General features: G+C 38.1%; 1 protein-coding gene across 2 annotated transcripts in view; it reads right to left on the minus strand.

Annotated features, from left to right (window-relative positions):
* Positions 1-16226, minus strand: part of tpk1 (thiamin pyrophosphokinase 1) — a 56776-nt gene that overhangs the window by 3135 nt on the left and 37415 nt on the right. For both annotated transcript variants that reach the window (XM_067486405.1, XM_067486406.1), the window contains exon 8: positions 15633-15741. In XM_067486405.1, coding sequence (XP_067342506.1) covers positions 15633-15741 — 109 coding nt within the window. The remainder of the gene's footprint in view (positions 1-15632; positions 15742-16226) is intronic.

Genomic DNA, 16226 nt, shown 5'->3' on the forward strand with positions numbered 1-16226 from the left:
CATTACAATAAGAAATTATAATAGGGCAAAAATATGGCTACAACAGGCATCTGAGAAGACACCGTATCACTAGGGTGCCACACACACACACACGGTCCCCCAGAAGACTACATAAATCTTCTATAGCTGTTGAGATAATTGCAATGAAATTATCATCGGATTTTTCCTTCAATAAACTGTGATTAGATTTCAACCACAGAGGAAGATATATTAAGGGGTGAAATCTGTAATCAAGGCTTCCACCAGAGGCAGCAGAGGACTAACATACAAGCATGAAGAGACATGCTTAAGTGGAAGAGTGACACCTACATTTACTAACACACATTATCTCTGTCTGTCTCTCATAGACACATCCATTTATAAACATGGACCCACCCACACATGGACGCACCCACAAACACACACACACACGTGTGTGTAAACTCTACCACACAAAAGGCTTTCAGATGGCTTCATTAGTAGTCCCCTCCTCAAAGCTGATACCGATCAATAACGGCCCCCCGATGCAGAGGGGACCAAAATGAGTGTCGCACCCTTCAGTGATAACAATGGAGATGTTTGCTGCCTGTAATTGCATTTCCAGCGCCATAGCCAAAAGGGCCTGTCAGTTGTAAGTAGACAGTATTTACACAACAAATTAACCAGGAGTGAGGGTGGGCGATGAGAGGAGAGACTCACAGACACTCACAGTGCAGCGGGCAGGTAGTGAGGGGAATTATGTGTGTTACAGGCCATTTTTGAAAGGGAGAGAAGAATGTTGCTGCTCTACTTTTGCCTTCACACAGGTTTTTTGTCAAGAGGTTCTTGGAAGAAACATTAAAGGTGTGTATCAAGCATGTTTAAACAATGAAACAGTGTTAAAGTGTGATACTCTGAGATCCCAAACAGGCTCTACAGCATCTAACTGTACATGTAGGACAGGTTGTCTGACAAGGTCAAACAGGAATCTCCTTGGACTTGATGTTTGCAGATGACATCTGGAGGTAAGCACTAAAGAGAAAGGGCATGAAAGTCAGTAGGAGCCACATGAAGCACATGTGCATAAATGGCAAAGAGAGTGGTGGAATGATGATGATAAGTAAAGGGGAATGTGGCAGAACAGGGAACAAGATGGTGGTAAGACCAGCCATGTTGTAGGGCCTGGAGATGGCACTGATAAAAAGAAAAGAGGTGTTGCGATTTTCATTGGGATTGACAAAGATGGACAGGATTAGGATTAAGGATATCAGAGGGATAGTGCAGGCAGGAAGTTTTTTGGGCATCTGCAGAGGGATGTGGGGTATATCAGGAAAAGAATGCTGAGGATGGAGCTGCAGGAGAAATTGGTGTGACAGAAGAAGACACTGAAGACCTTTCTGAGCCATTTACACTTGGGTGAAAAAGTTTGCATCCCCTTATTGTGAAATGGCAAAAAGAGTAAAACTAAGTTTTTATTTTAACAACACAATATTTTGATGCACAATCAGCGAGTACAAATGTTTTTCATCAATAAAAATGTGTGTTCATTTTTTAATAATTTATCAAAATTATTAAGATTTCTGCAATGACATAAATTTTTATTATTTGACCTTTTATGACCATTATTTTAATGTCTGATGAGAAAAGAACATTTGCACAACTGGGGCAACTGTGGCAGAGGAAGGTAGGGCGGTCGTCCACCAATCTCAGAGTTGTTGGGTCAATCCCAGGCTCCTCCGGTCCCATTAGTATCATTCCACAGTGAGCAAGACACTGAACACCAACTTACTTGCTCCCAGTGAGTGCTGGCCATCCTCCATCAGTGTGTGTGATTGTGTGTGCGAATGGGTGAATAAGAAGCAGTGTAAAGCGCTGTGAGTGCCAATAGGTAGAGAAGCAGACCATTTACAAGAATAAAGTATATTAGTATGTTGGTTACGTTTGCATCCTGCTACATTGAAATGGTTGGTGTATCCACTTTGCTAAATTAATCAACTTTTGTTTCAGCTGAATTCACCATAAAAAAAATCAGTGTCTTACTTTTGAGGACATTTTGAAATAAGGGGATGCAAACGTATGCACCCAACTATAAATACGCTACTCATCAGCATGGGTTGTTCATCATGCTAATTTCACTAACTTATAATTATTTATTAAATTGTCAGTGTCACACCTACAGCTTAAAAATAGGTAGTTACTATGATTCAAAGTGCTTCAGCACAAACAGATGCAGATCATTTTCTTGTCCCAATATGACCAAATGTGTTTAGCAAGAAACACATGTCCCCTTTTAAGCTGATTTCTTCGTCAACCAGTGTGCTATCAAATTTAATAACGTGTCAGTTTGACAGAAAATCACTTTCTGTAAATCATTAAATTGTTCAATACTGAGATGTCCAAATTAATAAAATCAGAGGAATGTGTTTTACACATGAATGCAGTTCTCTCATCACGCTCAGAATGACAGTAAAGCCAAATAGCATAGATATTTATTCAGGCTAAGATTACAGCCTGTTTCACCTTGGATCCAAACATTCTTGTGACTATACGGTTTTCATTTAAAAAAAGATAAAAGTACTCTAAATTCACAGTTGTCTGTACTTTGGACACAAACAAAATCCTGATTTCAGTTGATGCAGTTTACAATACTCTGGCGAGTTATATCTACCTGACAGAAAACAAGGAAATCCTGATTTGGGTAAAAAAAAAATATATATATATATTTTCTGGGACTTTTTAAAAATTGGTTTAACCATTTAGCTGCAAACTACACAGCTTTATTTGTACAGTTGATTCAAATATGAAGAAGTGTGAACAATGATCACACTCCATTAAAAAGCAAACAAAAAAAAAAAGATATATAAATGTAGAAATACTTCAAAATTTAGGCTGTTTTCTATTGAAGAAATCATAAACTGTAGATAATATTTCAAAACAGCGGAGTGCTTCAATTTCTCTACCTGTCATTCTTCTTATATTTATGGCTATTTATTGGCTAAGACATGAGTCAAGGCGTACTCTAGCTGTGTAAGAACCATCTGCTGTGCAATGATAGCTGCCTCCATTAAATGTTTATTATGTTGCTGCTGCTGGGTTTGTCTAAGAGCGTGAAGTGGCAAACACTGTTCTGACTTAAGCTGACCTTCAGATAAGAAAACGTGTCTCTGCTGGGAACGTGGTATCAGTCAGTCGAGGGACAAAAGTGCAAACAGACAGCAAAGTACAGTTTGGTATTTTGATTTTAGAGGGTGATTGTGGGGAAAAGTCACGGTTTATGTGTTTCGTAAGATAAAAGGTTTGAGTAGATGAATCGATGGGGTTGATGTGTTTGTGGAAATTAATATCCTTCAAGAATACTTGAGCAATTTATTATTAGTTTACTGCGTATGTGAGTACAATACAATATGTGAATGTTTGCATGGATGTGAACACTGTTCTTTTGCCTCTTTCAGAGCTTTCAGATCCAAGGGGGGCGCTAACAGCACTTCACATTAGGCAGCTCCTCTGCCCCCGTGTATGACTTTGCACAAATGTATAGATCCACCATAAAACCATAAAACAAACTCCACCGCTACACAATACATACACTTTTCATTTCCCCTCTCCAAGACCTTAGTGAGTGGGTGTAAAGGAGATAGGGAGGAAATGAGAGAAGAGAAGGAGAGCTAGGAGATGGAAGGGGGCAGGAGGGCAGGGAGAAGTGGTGTTATGTAGAAATGTAAAGCAGAAAAAGAAAAGTGAAAGAGAAAGGGGATATGAAAGAAGAAGCGAGGCAGAGATAAAGGGAGAATGGATTAATTTCTTTGGTCCGAATCGCTGAAAGAACGAGACACCAGGCGAGTGTACAAGCAGAAAAACATAAGCAGTAAAAGAAGAAAAGATACATGAGAAGAATAGGAGAAGGTCAGGGTGCATGTTTGCATCTCGAGAAACAGAGGGAAAAGGAGAGATCTTACAGTGGAGATGTCTGCCTCTGGCAGGGACTCTGGGTAAGACCTCACTGAACCACGTTTGTCAGAAACATCTGTTTGACTACAACATAAAGTACATCGCTTTTTCCCCCTCCCTTAAAAACAATTCTTTCCTGTGTTTATTATGCTTCCTGAATACTTAAAACGCAGGCTGATCATGCTTCTAAAAGCTTAAGCTGCAATGCTTTGTCTCAGCAGCCGTACAAAACTTTAAAGGCAGTTCTGTCAACATATCCTTAGATTTATCGCTTTTGAATTCATATCAAAAACATTTTCCTCTGCCGTTTCATTTTGACAAAATGGGATCCAAATGCCTCGCCCATCTTTCTAATAAGGTTTGTTCTTGAAGAGTTCACTGCGCACAACCTCACCTAAAATCCCTGCTGCTTCAGTCAATAGAGTCAGTCTTAGTAAAGTCTTTGCAGAGCACGTTTTGCTCTTAAAGTAAAGAGCCAGTGGAAAGGCTGACTAGCACTATTTTCATCATAGGTAGGTCAGAGCGGCCATAGATTCTTCATGTTCAGACAGTAACTAAAAATATGGAACATGTAGCAAAGTCATTTGCATTCCAACACATTTGTGAAGACTTACATTTCCTAAAGAACATATTCTCATTAACAGTGAGGGCAAGCTTTCTAATCTTGCCCAAAGTTTACTTTTAATTACGATTTCTCAATTGCTTTGGCTCTCTGAGAGACTTTGCCAGCGAAATCCTTCTGTCCTCGTGTGTTTGTGTTTTAATCAAACTCAGCACCTGCCCGTGTTGGATTTGTGTGCTTGTCGATGTGTCTCAAGTTGCACTTGTTTATGTGTGTGTTTACAGGCAGTGGTAACTCAAAATGTTGCATATACCCCTGAGAGAGGAGGAGATGAGCTAAACCCCCCATCTGGTGAGTTATTTAAAGATCTTTTACCATTTTAATGACATTTAAACATACTGAAAAAGTATGTGAGTGAGTGAGACTCTGACTTTATGTGTGTATAAAGGCCCAATCCCATATATTTCCTTTGTCCTTTGCAGGTTCAGATGAAGTGTTGGGGTGTCCTAATTCACTTCAGCAGAGAGGGGTAGGGAGAAGCCTTTTCTAAGTTTTAAGGCATTGCCTCTGAAAACTGAGGGTTTACGAATTGCAATTGGGCCTAAGTGTAGTGGTAATTGGAAAGGCTAATGAAAGAAAACATGAGTGACAGAAACATATTTATAAATGTGTCAATAATTTGTGTTATTAATTTGTGTCATTTGTTGACAAAATCTACGTGAAGGGCCATGCAGAGAGTGACGCACACATAAGACAGACAAACTTCACATTCTTTAGCAATTTAACATGCAGCATACACACTCTAACTTGTAACTACGCCAGCAGTCTTTAAAGTGAAGAGGAAAAAAATATCTACTTCTTATTTGAGTCATCTGACTAACAACCTTGATTTGCTCTCGAACATCATTTGACATAATCAAAAGCTATTAACTGGGTCATATTGTTTTTATTGCTTCATCAGCTTTTCAGATGAAACAACTACATTAAATTTTCATTTAGTCTAGTTTAGCCAGAACACTTCAATCAGCACAGGAAAGTAACTCTACTGTGTCACCTAACCGTTACACAGCCTTCATGTTTTCCAAGATTTTCATTACACCTAATTTTTGCTTAAGGCCAACATTTTTTCTTACACAATCCAATCAATGTTTCTGCTGTCTATAAATGCCTCTGCTATACTGTACTTCCATAAACATGACCCCAAGTGTATGTGTGCAGTTCAAGTCAATTTTCCTTCATTGTATACTTATTGTACAGTGATTATAAAATTGCTGTTTAACACGGTCAGTATGTGGGTGACTTACACTTTATATTGTGCCTAAATCCATCTTGTTTAGACAAAAAAAAGGAAAGAAAATCTGCTTCTTTGGTAAAATGCTGCTTTTGCTAATGCTAATGGGCCTGGAAGCCAACATTTGATCATGAGTTCAGAATTACTGTTATACAACACTGACTAAAACAGTATGGTGGGATGAATCCTCTAAGCCTATTACAGATACATAATACACACAGCTCTGCATTTACGCAATTTGCCATTTTTTGAGCAAATCAATTCCCCCACCAGGAAATGCTCCTGCACATCAATCACAGGCGTCCTAATATGCCACATAGTATAGCCACTGTAGGCTTATTAGCTGCCAACAGTGGAACAGAATTCTGTGATATAAGTCTTAAGGACAACAAAGACCCCCAAAGTCAGCTTGTAGCACTTATCTTGAAATTACAATAACTAAATCTCAGACTCTACTGAAATTTGTGTCACACAATCAACTTTATATTGATTTACTGTCCAGCTCTAGTGTGCATGGGTATTTGTTATACTTCTTGTAGTGTATGTGTGTCTGATGCTCACTACTGCATGGGTGTGTGTGCCTGATCATGCTGAAGTTTTAAGGAACTTCAGAGGGGTTGGAAACCAGTATTGTTGGGTACTAGCAGCTTATTTGCATATAAGGCTGAATGGAAACCTTACAGAGAAAAGCCTCTTCAGCCTTTTTGTCATCAGTGGGATGACAGCCATTGTTCCTTGTCCACACACACACGTACACACACACAGACATCTACATACTTCCACAAACTAACACACTGTAAAACACAAACAGGAGCAGGATAAAACAAGTGCACATACACGCAGGCATACCCAGTGATACAAGGCACAAGCATATAAAAGAAAAAGGCACCATCTCACCCACACACATGCTACACAAGGAAGAGTTGGTCTGTGGATAACAAGCAACATATTTCAATAGCTATGATCCACGCTAAGCTGAAAACATCTTGACAAAGCAGGTTTTAACACACCAAATACACACACACACACATAGTATACCAAAAGCCATAACTCAAGACAGTGTTTCTGTAGGATGAAGGCTTTTTAATATTAAGCTGTCAGGTAAAAGAGGGCTGACTCACAAAGAAATGACTAAAGAGGTTTTCTGCATGAGAAATCTAACACACATACTTGGACACACACACACACACACACACACACACACACACACACACACACACACACACACTTCCATAATCATAAGGATTTTTACCTAGTAGAATAAAGTTTTGCAGTGATTTAAAAGTCCTCCAAATGCACTCTTGGAGGAATTTCATTTTGTTATATTTGCTTGAGAGTAGCTCTTGACCCCCCATTTACTTCTTAAGGAACATAAGTGATGCTGCCAATAAAAAGCATAATGGGGGAATGAGTGTTTTTAAAGACAAAGCGCAAGGCCTGAGGCACGTGTTGGCCATTTTAACTGCAGCTGCCATGGATTTTGACTAATCTCCAAAATGCATTTTAAAACCACGTAAAACAAATCAACATAAACACATTTTGCACATTGTTTTCAGAAAATAGAAAGTGGTGAATTAACCATTGTCTGTCTGTAAGAAAGCTAAAAATGAGCCAGAAAACATACATAGGCTTATTTGAATAGGATACTCCAGTATCATATACATGGTAATAATATTATTTGGATATTTATAATCCAAACTGTAGCATCCCAAAATAAGAACATGTACTGCCTTGTGTCAAGCCCAGGAGACAGCTGTCAAACTGAAGGATCATAGGACTGCCATGACTTCAGAAAAGTAATTTTCCCTTTAAATGCACACAACTATGAAAGTTATAGAAGATAGCTGTCCTCAAAGACACTGTCTGAAGCCTCCAGTTTTAATGTGTCGGCCATTTAAACTGAGAACATGCTCTTTTGAAAATGAAGGTATAAGGTATTTGCAAATCCTTTTAATGACTACCAAGGAAGGTTTTATCTCCGAAAAGTAACCTTCATCTCAATAATGTAAAAGCACCATACAACTCTACAAAAGCAATATTCATAAAAACAAAGACAAAAAAAACAAGAAAATTAAAGGCAAGACTGGATGTTTTAACAGGTGCGGGCTTTTAAAATGTTTGAGGATTTAAAAGCCTTTACCTCCAGCTCCTTTTACTAATAGTGTTACAACAAAGCATATTGTGATTTCATAATTGTTTTTACTGTGCAACTGCCTCCAACATACGCAGGTCAAATTGTATCTAGGCATCCATTACTTTGAGCCATAGCATTAAATAGGCCTAAGAATATACATAGGATCCCCTGCATATATGCTATCCAATATCTGCTGCCTTTCTGTAAGATCCAATATCCGCACGAGGGCTTAGTTTCTAATAATGGTAAGGGATCATGTTAGATCAAAGACTGATATCTAATTTTATACCTTTCATGTGGGGCAGTTTCATATAATGGTTCTGTTCTGTTCATACAGTCAGTTTAGTCTCTGATTTTTAGATTTGGTTGTTAGTGGGTTGATACCAGTCAATTGACTAGGTTTGAAAATTATAACAGTGGACTTTGGTAGGCTCATTAATACATTAAATAAAAAGCATGGTAACATTTTATCTTTAATTTGTGTATCGAACTGTGTGTATCAGACAGAAAGATAAACTGTCATTACTTGTTCTGAGAAAGTAATAAGTGAAATTTGCTGCAGCTTTTTGTACCTATGGATGCTTGGGCGCGGTCCTCCTGATGCATAGACTTTAATACGGATAAAATTATTAATGTGTAGGTGTATGCTAAGGGAACACAATGACCTTGACTTCATGGGTTGGTTCTCATGGTAAGTAAACAAGAAGGAAAATTTCTCATAATAATACAGGTCGTTAACATCTCAAGTACAAATATGCAGTATCACTGCGTGTACGAGGATTGCCAAGCTGAATTATCCCCGGCGCTGCGAGATTTAATGCCAAACACTGCTAAATATTATAATCAGTGTAAATAAATCCATAATGCTAGAGAGTACCACAACCTTCAAATATCTGTTTCACACATTCACGCACATAAGCCCAATGTGATTTGAAGGTTGCTGTGCTAGAGCTGAGCATGTCAGTGGTTTCCAGTGGGTGACTCCTCTACTGCTTTCATGGCTGCAGCAACTCCAAGACATCCCATTCTGTCAGATTAATGTTACGTTGGTTATTTGCTGTGGGCGGTCCAGTGCCACTCATTTTCTGGAGGGTAGAGTGAGGGCAATGGAATGCACAACAGCAAAGAAAATGAGCAGGGAAAAGCTGAGGTTAGGGCTACTTAATGCAAATGAATTGGCAGGGGTCTTAAAGTATTACTGCAGGCAACACCAATCAACAATCAGAGCCTGGCCAACAAGAGCTTGGTCTGGGTTTATGTGCCTGGGCATGACCAATCAAGAGTGCAAAGAACTCAACCTTATTTTGCATAATTGTTGGCATCAGCAACCCCGTTTGAGCTTCTGCAATAAAGGATATAAGAAGAAATGGTCTAAGTCTATCACTGCTTATGTTACCAAATAAGGATCATATTTAACATGAGATACAGCGAGATTACTGATCTGAAGTTTGACCTTTTAATTTTTTTTTACATCCTAATGTATTAATAGAATGCATGTCTGCCTTTGCAATTCCAACTAAAAACCATTTAAAACAGCCTATGTCAGAAGCCTGAGGTTGGTCGGAGAAGAATATGCCATTTCAACCTCTCATGAGCACAGCTTTGTCTGCATATTGTACACTATCAAGCCAGATGTCTCTGAACCAAGCCAAGCTCAAAATGAGTGAAGTTCATTCAGATTGAAATGTGTAACGTGAACTTTAAGGGTCCCAGTACACTGAGTTTTGCATTTACAGCTATAAATATTAAGGCTGAATTCTGTGCAGGTGCAACAGATGGTTGCTGTATTATTTAGTCAAAGAAAAGAACAGATGCACTGCTTGACTTATAAAATGAGGACATTTTAAACAAACAAAAGTAAAGATTTCTGGTAAAAATGTACTGTATATAATTACAGCAGATCAGAAGATCGCAAGAGATAAAACAAACAAAGCAAATCTGAACTTTAAAGAAAACATGAATAAGAGCACAGAATTAAAAAAAAAATTGTTACTTATTAAATTTAAATGTTTGACTTTTGAATTCATTAGACATTACAAAGATACACATTCCCAAGGCCATCTGTTGCCAAGCCAACAAGAAAGCTGACTAGGAAAGAAATGGATACTAAGACTGTGCTCCCTCACTCAATGCTGTCCACTATAAACGACAGTATCAGAACTAGTACAGTTCACAGTAGTGTACACTAGTACACTCTTCATGGACGTAATTGTCCTCGTTTCTCTGTGGCCACATGAAGAATTGGATTGACCAACACAAACTGCAATGGGAAAGCCTTGGGGGCTCAGTGCAGATGTGAGAAACAGAACAGTGGATTTACCCAAATTCATTATGCTTTCTATACAACTACAGACTTGAACATGATCAGTTTGAACAACTGTACATAAATACAACTTACTGGGAGGAGGAGACACTTTCCGATGTCTGGAAGAAGACTTCAACTGTCTCACTCAGCTGATAAAACATTGGATTGGATGATCAGGAACCACCCAGAAACCATCATGGAAGAGGTTCTCCATGAACCGGTAACAGCTCCAAAACCAGTGTGAACATTCACGAAAATTAGCCGATTTAACATTCAACTAAATGTTTTAGCTGACTACTTGGACAAAAGCCTTATCAAATGAGACAAAGCTTTGTTTGCAGGAGTTAAGGTGAGACATTCAACACTAACAACACTGTACCTACTGTTAAGCATGGCAGTGGTAGCACAGCTTTGAGGAAATAAGCTTGCTGATAGCTACCAGAATTCCCCCCTAAAGGTGAAATACTGTAAGCTTTAACAAAATGTTATATGTCAGAAAACCCCAAATGAATAAAACCAAATGCACCAAAGTTTTAGGTTTCTCTTATCAAAGATTTACCATGTAAAGTACACATAGACTTCAGGGCACAACTGTATAATTAAATGTTTTTTTCAATAACACATAAATAAATAAATCAGAAGAAAAATAAATTAAATGGCAAATAAGCAGCCATCAGTGGAAGAGTGATGCACTTCCCACCTCCAGGCTGACATTATTACTCAGAAGAGCTGGAAAAAACTCCAAACCACAGCAAATTCGGTGAAGCCACTAACACAAGCCTTGAACCATGTCCAGGCAGACGTCACGGGGCGTAACGGTGATACCAGGGCAGGAGGAGGAACATCAAAGAGAAGCCATCCTTGACAACAAGTAACCATCTCATTTATCTCAATAGTTTCATTGGGAAGAAGCAGGACACTTGGTCAGGGCATGACTGGCACAGGTAGCAACCTGTCAACATGACAGAGGAAGGACGGCTATCCCTCTGTATCTTTATATATGCTTCTTTTGTTATTCAGTCACACTACAAAAAGTAAATAAAAATCTACTGCACTATAAAAAAGCACGAATTTATATATTAAGACAAACGTAAAGCAGTACACTGTGAAACCACTACACTATGAAATGTCAAATAAATGAAAGAATAAATGTAGGGAGCACCCTAGGACCGAGGATATCAGGAGCAAGAAGTTCTTATACAAACAGAAATCGTAAAGAATACTTCATCGCATACTTCATGCCTACAAGCTCCTGTTTCAAGCTCTTCCCACAGTTTCCATAATCTTCCATGTCCTGCTGTGTGTCAGCATACTCAACATCAAACTGAGATGCCTGCCATCGTGTCTCCTCTCTTTCTTTAAACTCGTCATTTCATTCCCCCCGACTCTCCTACCATGTCACCTTCTTTGCCATTTATTATACGCTCTTTATATTTTACTTCACATTATACTGTGCCCATGTGCAGTAAATATGCCAAAAGCACATCTCATGTTTAAGCTCACAAAATTGGCCCAACAACAACAAAAATATCTGCATGCACCTTCATTGGGAGAATGTTTTTCAGGTGTCTGGCTTAAGATTGCATTTTCGCTTGAGTTAGTTAAAAAAAAATCAGGAAATCAGGATGTATTTATGTCCATATACCACAATATAAATGTAAGAGTGAGGTGTATAATGGTGTGTCCATGTGACATAACATTAATATCAGAAATCTTTCACTGGAATTGATATCATTAGTGAATATTGCCGTGAGCTACTGTCAAAAATACGACAACACATCTTGAAATATATGCACGAGTACAAACTCAAACCCAGTTACTTAAGAAAAGTTTACATTTATTTGTTGTAATATACATGAGAACATGAAATTGAAGGTTAGTGGAAGAAATGAAGAGATATAACCCAGTGTAAATTTCTCCAGCTACAATAGGTGTGTGAGTGAGAGCAGTGTTATTGGTGCCAGAAGTCCTTCTGTCCCTCCAGCCAACGCTCTCATCACCACATTATACTGACATTATTATACACAACATCCTGGATTCTATTTGCACATATCAATCACTTCCTTATAAAATTGCATGCTCCCCTCTTACATGTCACCTTACTTCACTGCAGTCACTTCATTATTTAGTAGTACACTCCTCTCTTTTAGTATCATTACTGCACTGCAGTCCTTTCATTAGACAGCAGTTTCGACAAAGAGTCTATTGAGCCAAAGCCATTCGGAGGCTTTCTCCATTGCCTCAGTGATGCTGAAAATGACTCTTGCTCCACTCTTTTCTTCTCTTGTCATTTTGAACCTATGACATACTGGTACAATTATAGTAGCACCCAGACAGTTACAATACAAGTCTGCATCATTTTTCAGCAGGTATTTACAACCCTTTACTTTTTGCAGATTTTTCTGTTTTGTAGATTTAATTTCACGTGAATTAATTTATAATTTTGCCCTGACAATCTATACTCAATGCCCCTCTAATACCAAAGTGAAATTGTGCTTTTACAAATGATTACAAATTTATTAAAATCAAAAACTGAAATCTGTCATTTACAAAAGTAATCTCTGCTGTGGCACTCCAGATTGTTATCAGGTGCAACCTGTTTGCTTTAATTATCCTTGAGATGTGTCTATAACTGGGGTCCACTGTGGCAACTTGAATTGATTGGACTTTGTTTAGAAAGGCAAACACTTGTGTATATAAGGCACCAAATCACACTGCATGTCAGGATAAAAACCAAGCCTTGAAGTGGAATAAACTAAGAGCTCAAGAGCCACTTTAACAGAGCTTCAGAAGTCCTCTACAATGATGCGAGAACCTGCCTGTAAAGACAATCATCTTAGCAGCGCTCCGTCAATCAGACCTTTACGTAGGCAGAAAGCATTTTGAGGATGGATGTTCACCCTGTTTAGAGATTCAAAACAATTTGTACTGACATAAAATAGTACATTCAAAAAAATATAAGTGAATGCCTTACTGCAATGCTTAAATAATGAGCAAAAATAACAAGTTTAGAATTTTACTCGGTCTTCTGTTAAAACCTTACAGCTCTCCTGTACTACTCATTCTAATGCCTAATTTTATTCTTTAAAACAAGAGGTAAAAGCTCTGGACGCAAGCAAAACACGTCATTTGAGCCAAAAAAATATAATGGCTGAAGAAAGAAGATGATTTATTTTTAATGACAGAGAAGCTTTGAACCCAAGTGTGGAGCTTTGTTTCAGTGGATTTCTGCAGAGTGTTAGTGCCACACAAAAGTGGCACAATGCTGATATGGGTTTTGCAGAGCAAAAACCATGCACAGACACAAATTTAAACAGTGAAAACAAATGCACAAGTCAGTGACATGCTGCTGCTACGTATAAGAAATAAACCGATATTCTTGCTTTTTGCTTCATATTCTGGTCTTTCCCTTCGACCCCTGGGGGAAATCATTACTGCCGGCCTTCTAAATATGCATGCGATTAATTATGCGTCTTGTTATGAATGGCTAATCTGCATAGGACTCTCATGTTTAAGTCCTTCTCATTACCATTCAGAAGGCCATCTCACAGGTGTGCCGAGTAAATATACAACCCACTGCAGTTGATCAAAATATGGAACACACACACACGCACACTCTTAATAAACTGGAGCCAAAGCTCAGAAGAATGGTGTACTTAAACACACTTACTGACATGTATGAACATTCAAGCCTGCTGTCTAATGTCTATAGACTTCCAGAAACAACAGCAACAGCGCACACCCACCAAGAAACAGGCACCTTATGCAACCCCACTGACAGAAGGTCCTGCTTGCTCTACATACAGTACGGCTGGAACTTTGGTCTGTGCCAACTCATTAAGAACACAGCTGGCCATGAGCCTTAGAATAGAGTAAAACCACAGCAGACCTCAGACTTGCGGCTGATTGGGATGTCACACAATGTTAAAGAACATAAAGCTCACCAGGCATGTAGGTGTTTTCAATATATGAAACTTGTTTAAAATGCAGCCTCATTTGACTGAAACATATTAAACTGTTATGAATCTTGTTATGCATGTAGAAAAATCAGTGGAATTTGTTTTCATTGTGAACACATATTACAGTTAGATGTACTGGCAGCTAACATTTACTGTATGTTTTGCTAGAACACAGAATTTATTTTTCACTACAGACCGGAAACACTTATTTATAAGCTATGTATCACCACCAGTCTTCCAGCATGTTGCTTTGTTATTTTAGACAATTCCATCAGCAAAATGAATGGCAGTGAAAAAAACCATGCAGATCATAAGTGGCATGTATGAGACAGTTGGTGACATTTTCTTACAGTGCCCACAAAATGTACGAGTGGCCCGGACTCGTATTTCAAGTCACAAATTAAATGCATATGTATTTGACCTAAAAATTATACTGACTTAATAAATTAAAGAACTTGGAGTTTCAATAGGATACCAAAATTGATATCATTTGAAAATATACAGTTTTTAACCAAACCTAATGAAAGACTCTCTCCCTCTGGTCTCTGCCTAATGGGTTATAATCAGGTCTCTGTCCATTATTATTAGTATTATCAAGCTGATAGTATAACATTACCAAATGTAATATTCTCTAGTCTAATATCTCGGTGAATGACAACCATTTCTTATTTCAGTCAAAGACATTTTTTAGGATGTAACGTTGTGTATTTTGAACAGTTCCCTCTTTATTTCTGCCTGCTGTGCTGCTCTGATGATGTGTCATTGACAGATATACTATTAACATCTTTTATGGTGTATAATGCAACTTATGACAGGTACATCTGTTGTCTGCTATGAAGTGTGGACTTTTCTTATTACTCTTCTATGACATTTTAACAGTTTTTATAATAAATAAGAATGCTGCAATGCATTAAGAATCTTTTTCTAAACTGCACTTTGTGTCTCAGCTAATGCTGGAATCTGGAGTTTGCTAGCCTATGAGTCAGACTTTGCAAAATCTGAAGGCTTGATGCAAGGGAGGCAGCAAAAAATATATTTGCATGTTGTGGCTTAAAGGATTCACTAATTGCGCTAATGACCAAATCTCATAAATGCACGTCTTCATGATCAGGTGGTATTCAAGAGTCTGAAACATGCAATATATAACATATTTGTGCAGTTAAGAAAGTTGGTGAATCTAATGGGAAGTACAAGTGAAATTTCATATGATTAGATTCATGTTTTTCTTGACCTTCGCAAGAAAATTGATCCGAATCTAATAATCTTGAGTTTGAAAGATGTTGGTGACATGTTTTTAAACTTAACCAAGTATTTTATTTGTATAAAAGCAGAAAAAGAAAAGGTTGTATATATTCTGATCCTACTAAAGACTTTAGTAACACAAAGAGAGATATGCTAATTTTTTCCTGTAGAGCATTATTAAAATAATTTTCATTATGAAATTATTGAAAGGGGGATAAAAAGGAGGGTCTCACCCAGATTCCATTTGAGTCCAGTAGTGGTTGTTTGGCACGGTCCACCTACTGGGATGAGACTGCACCACTCCCCCTCCAGGCCTGTGTTCACCCCCAGCCTATGGCTGCCCTGTTGACACACACCAAATAAAGTATTTGCACGTGAAGACCAGTGTCAAAAAGAGAGAGAAACAATGAAATATAAAAACATGAAACAAAAAGACAACTGGGCAAGACTTTTGAAAACTTTTCACCCCCAAATGGAAAACTGAACCAGGAAGCTTGGCTCCATCAAATAAAGCCCCTAGTTCCAAAACGCATACTTTAAAAGTCTAACTTGTCATTATGAATTATAGTTTATTTTACTGTATGTCATAGGGATTTAAAACACTAACAAACATTTCCTAGGTCTTATCATTATAAATACCTCCCTTAAAATCAAGGGGTAGTGTTTACTACAGCATATTGTGTTATTTTAAAAAGAACAGCATCCGACACCGTCAGTAATGGGGCGGGTGTTCAAGAATGTTAAGTCTTTTTCAATGATGTCTGAGAGACAGATGAAGAAATTTTTTGGAGATACAGTGAAATCTTCTTCTGAAGTGTTGTACAAAG

Source organism: Channa argus, chromosome 19, assembly GCF_033026475.1.
Source record: "Channa argus isolate prfri chromosome 19, Channa argus male v1.0, whole genome shotgun sequence".
NCBI classification, from domain to species: domain Eukaryota; kingdom Metazoa; phylum Chordata; class Actinopteri; order Anabantiformes; family Channidae; genus Channa; species Channa argus.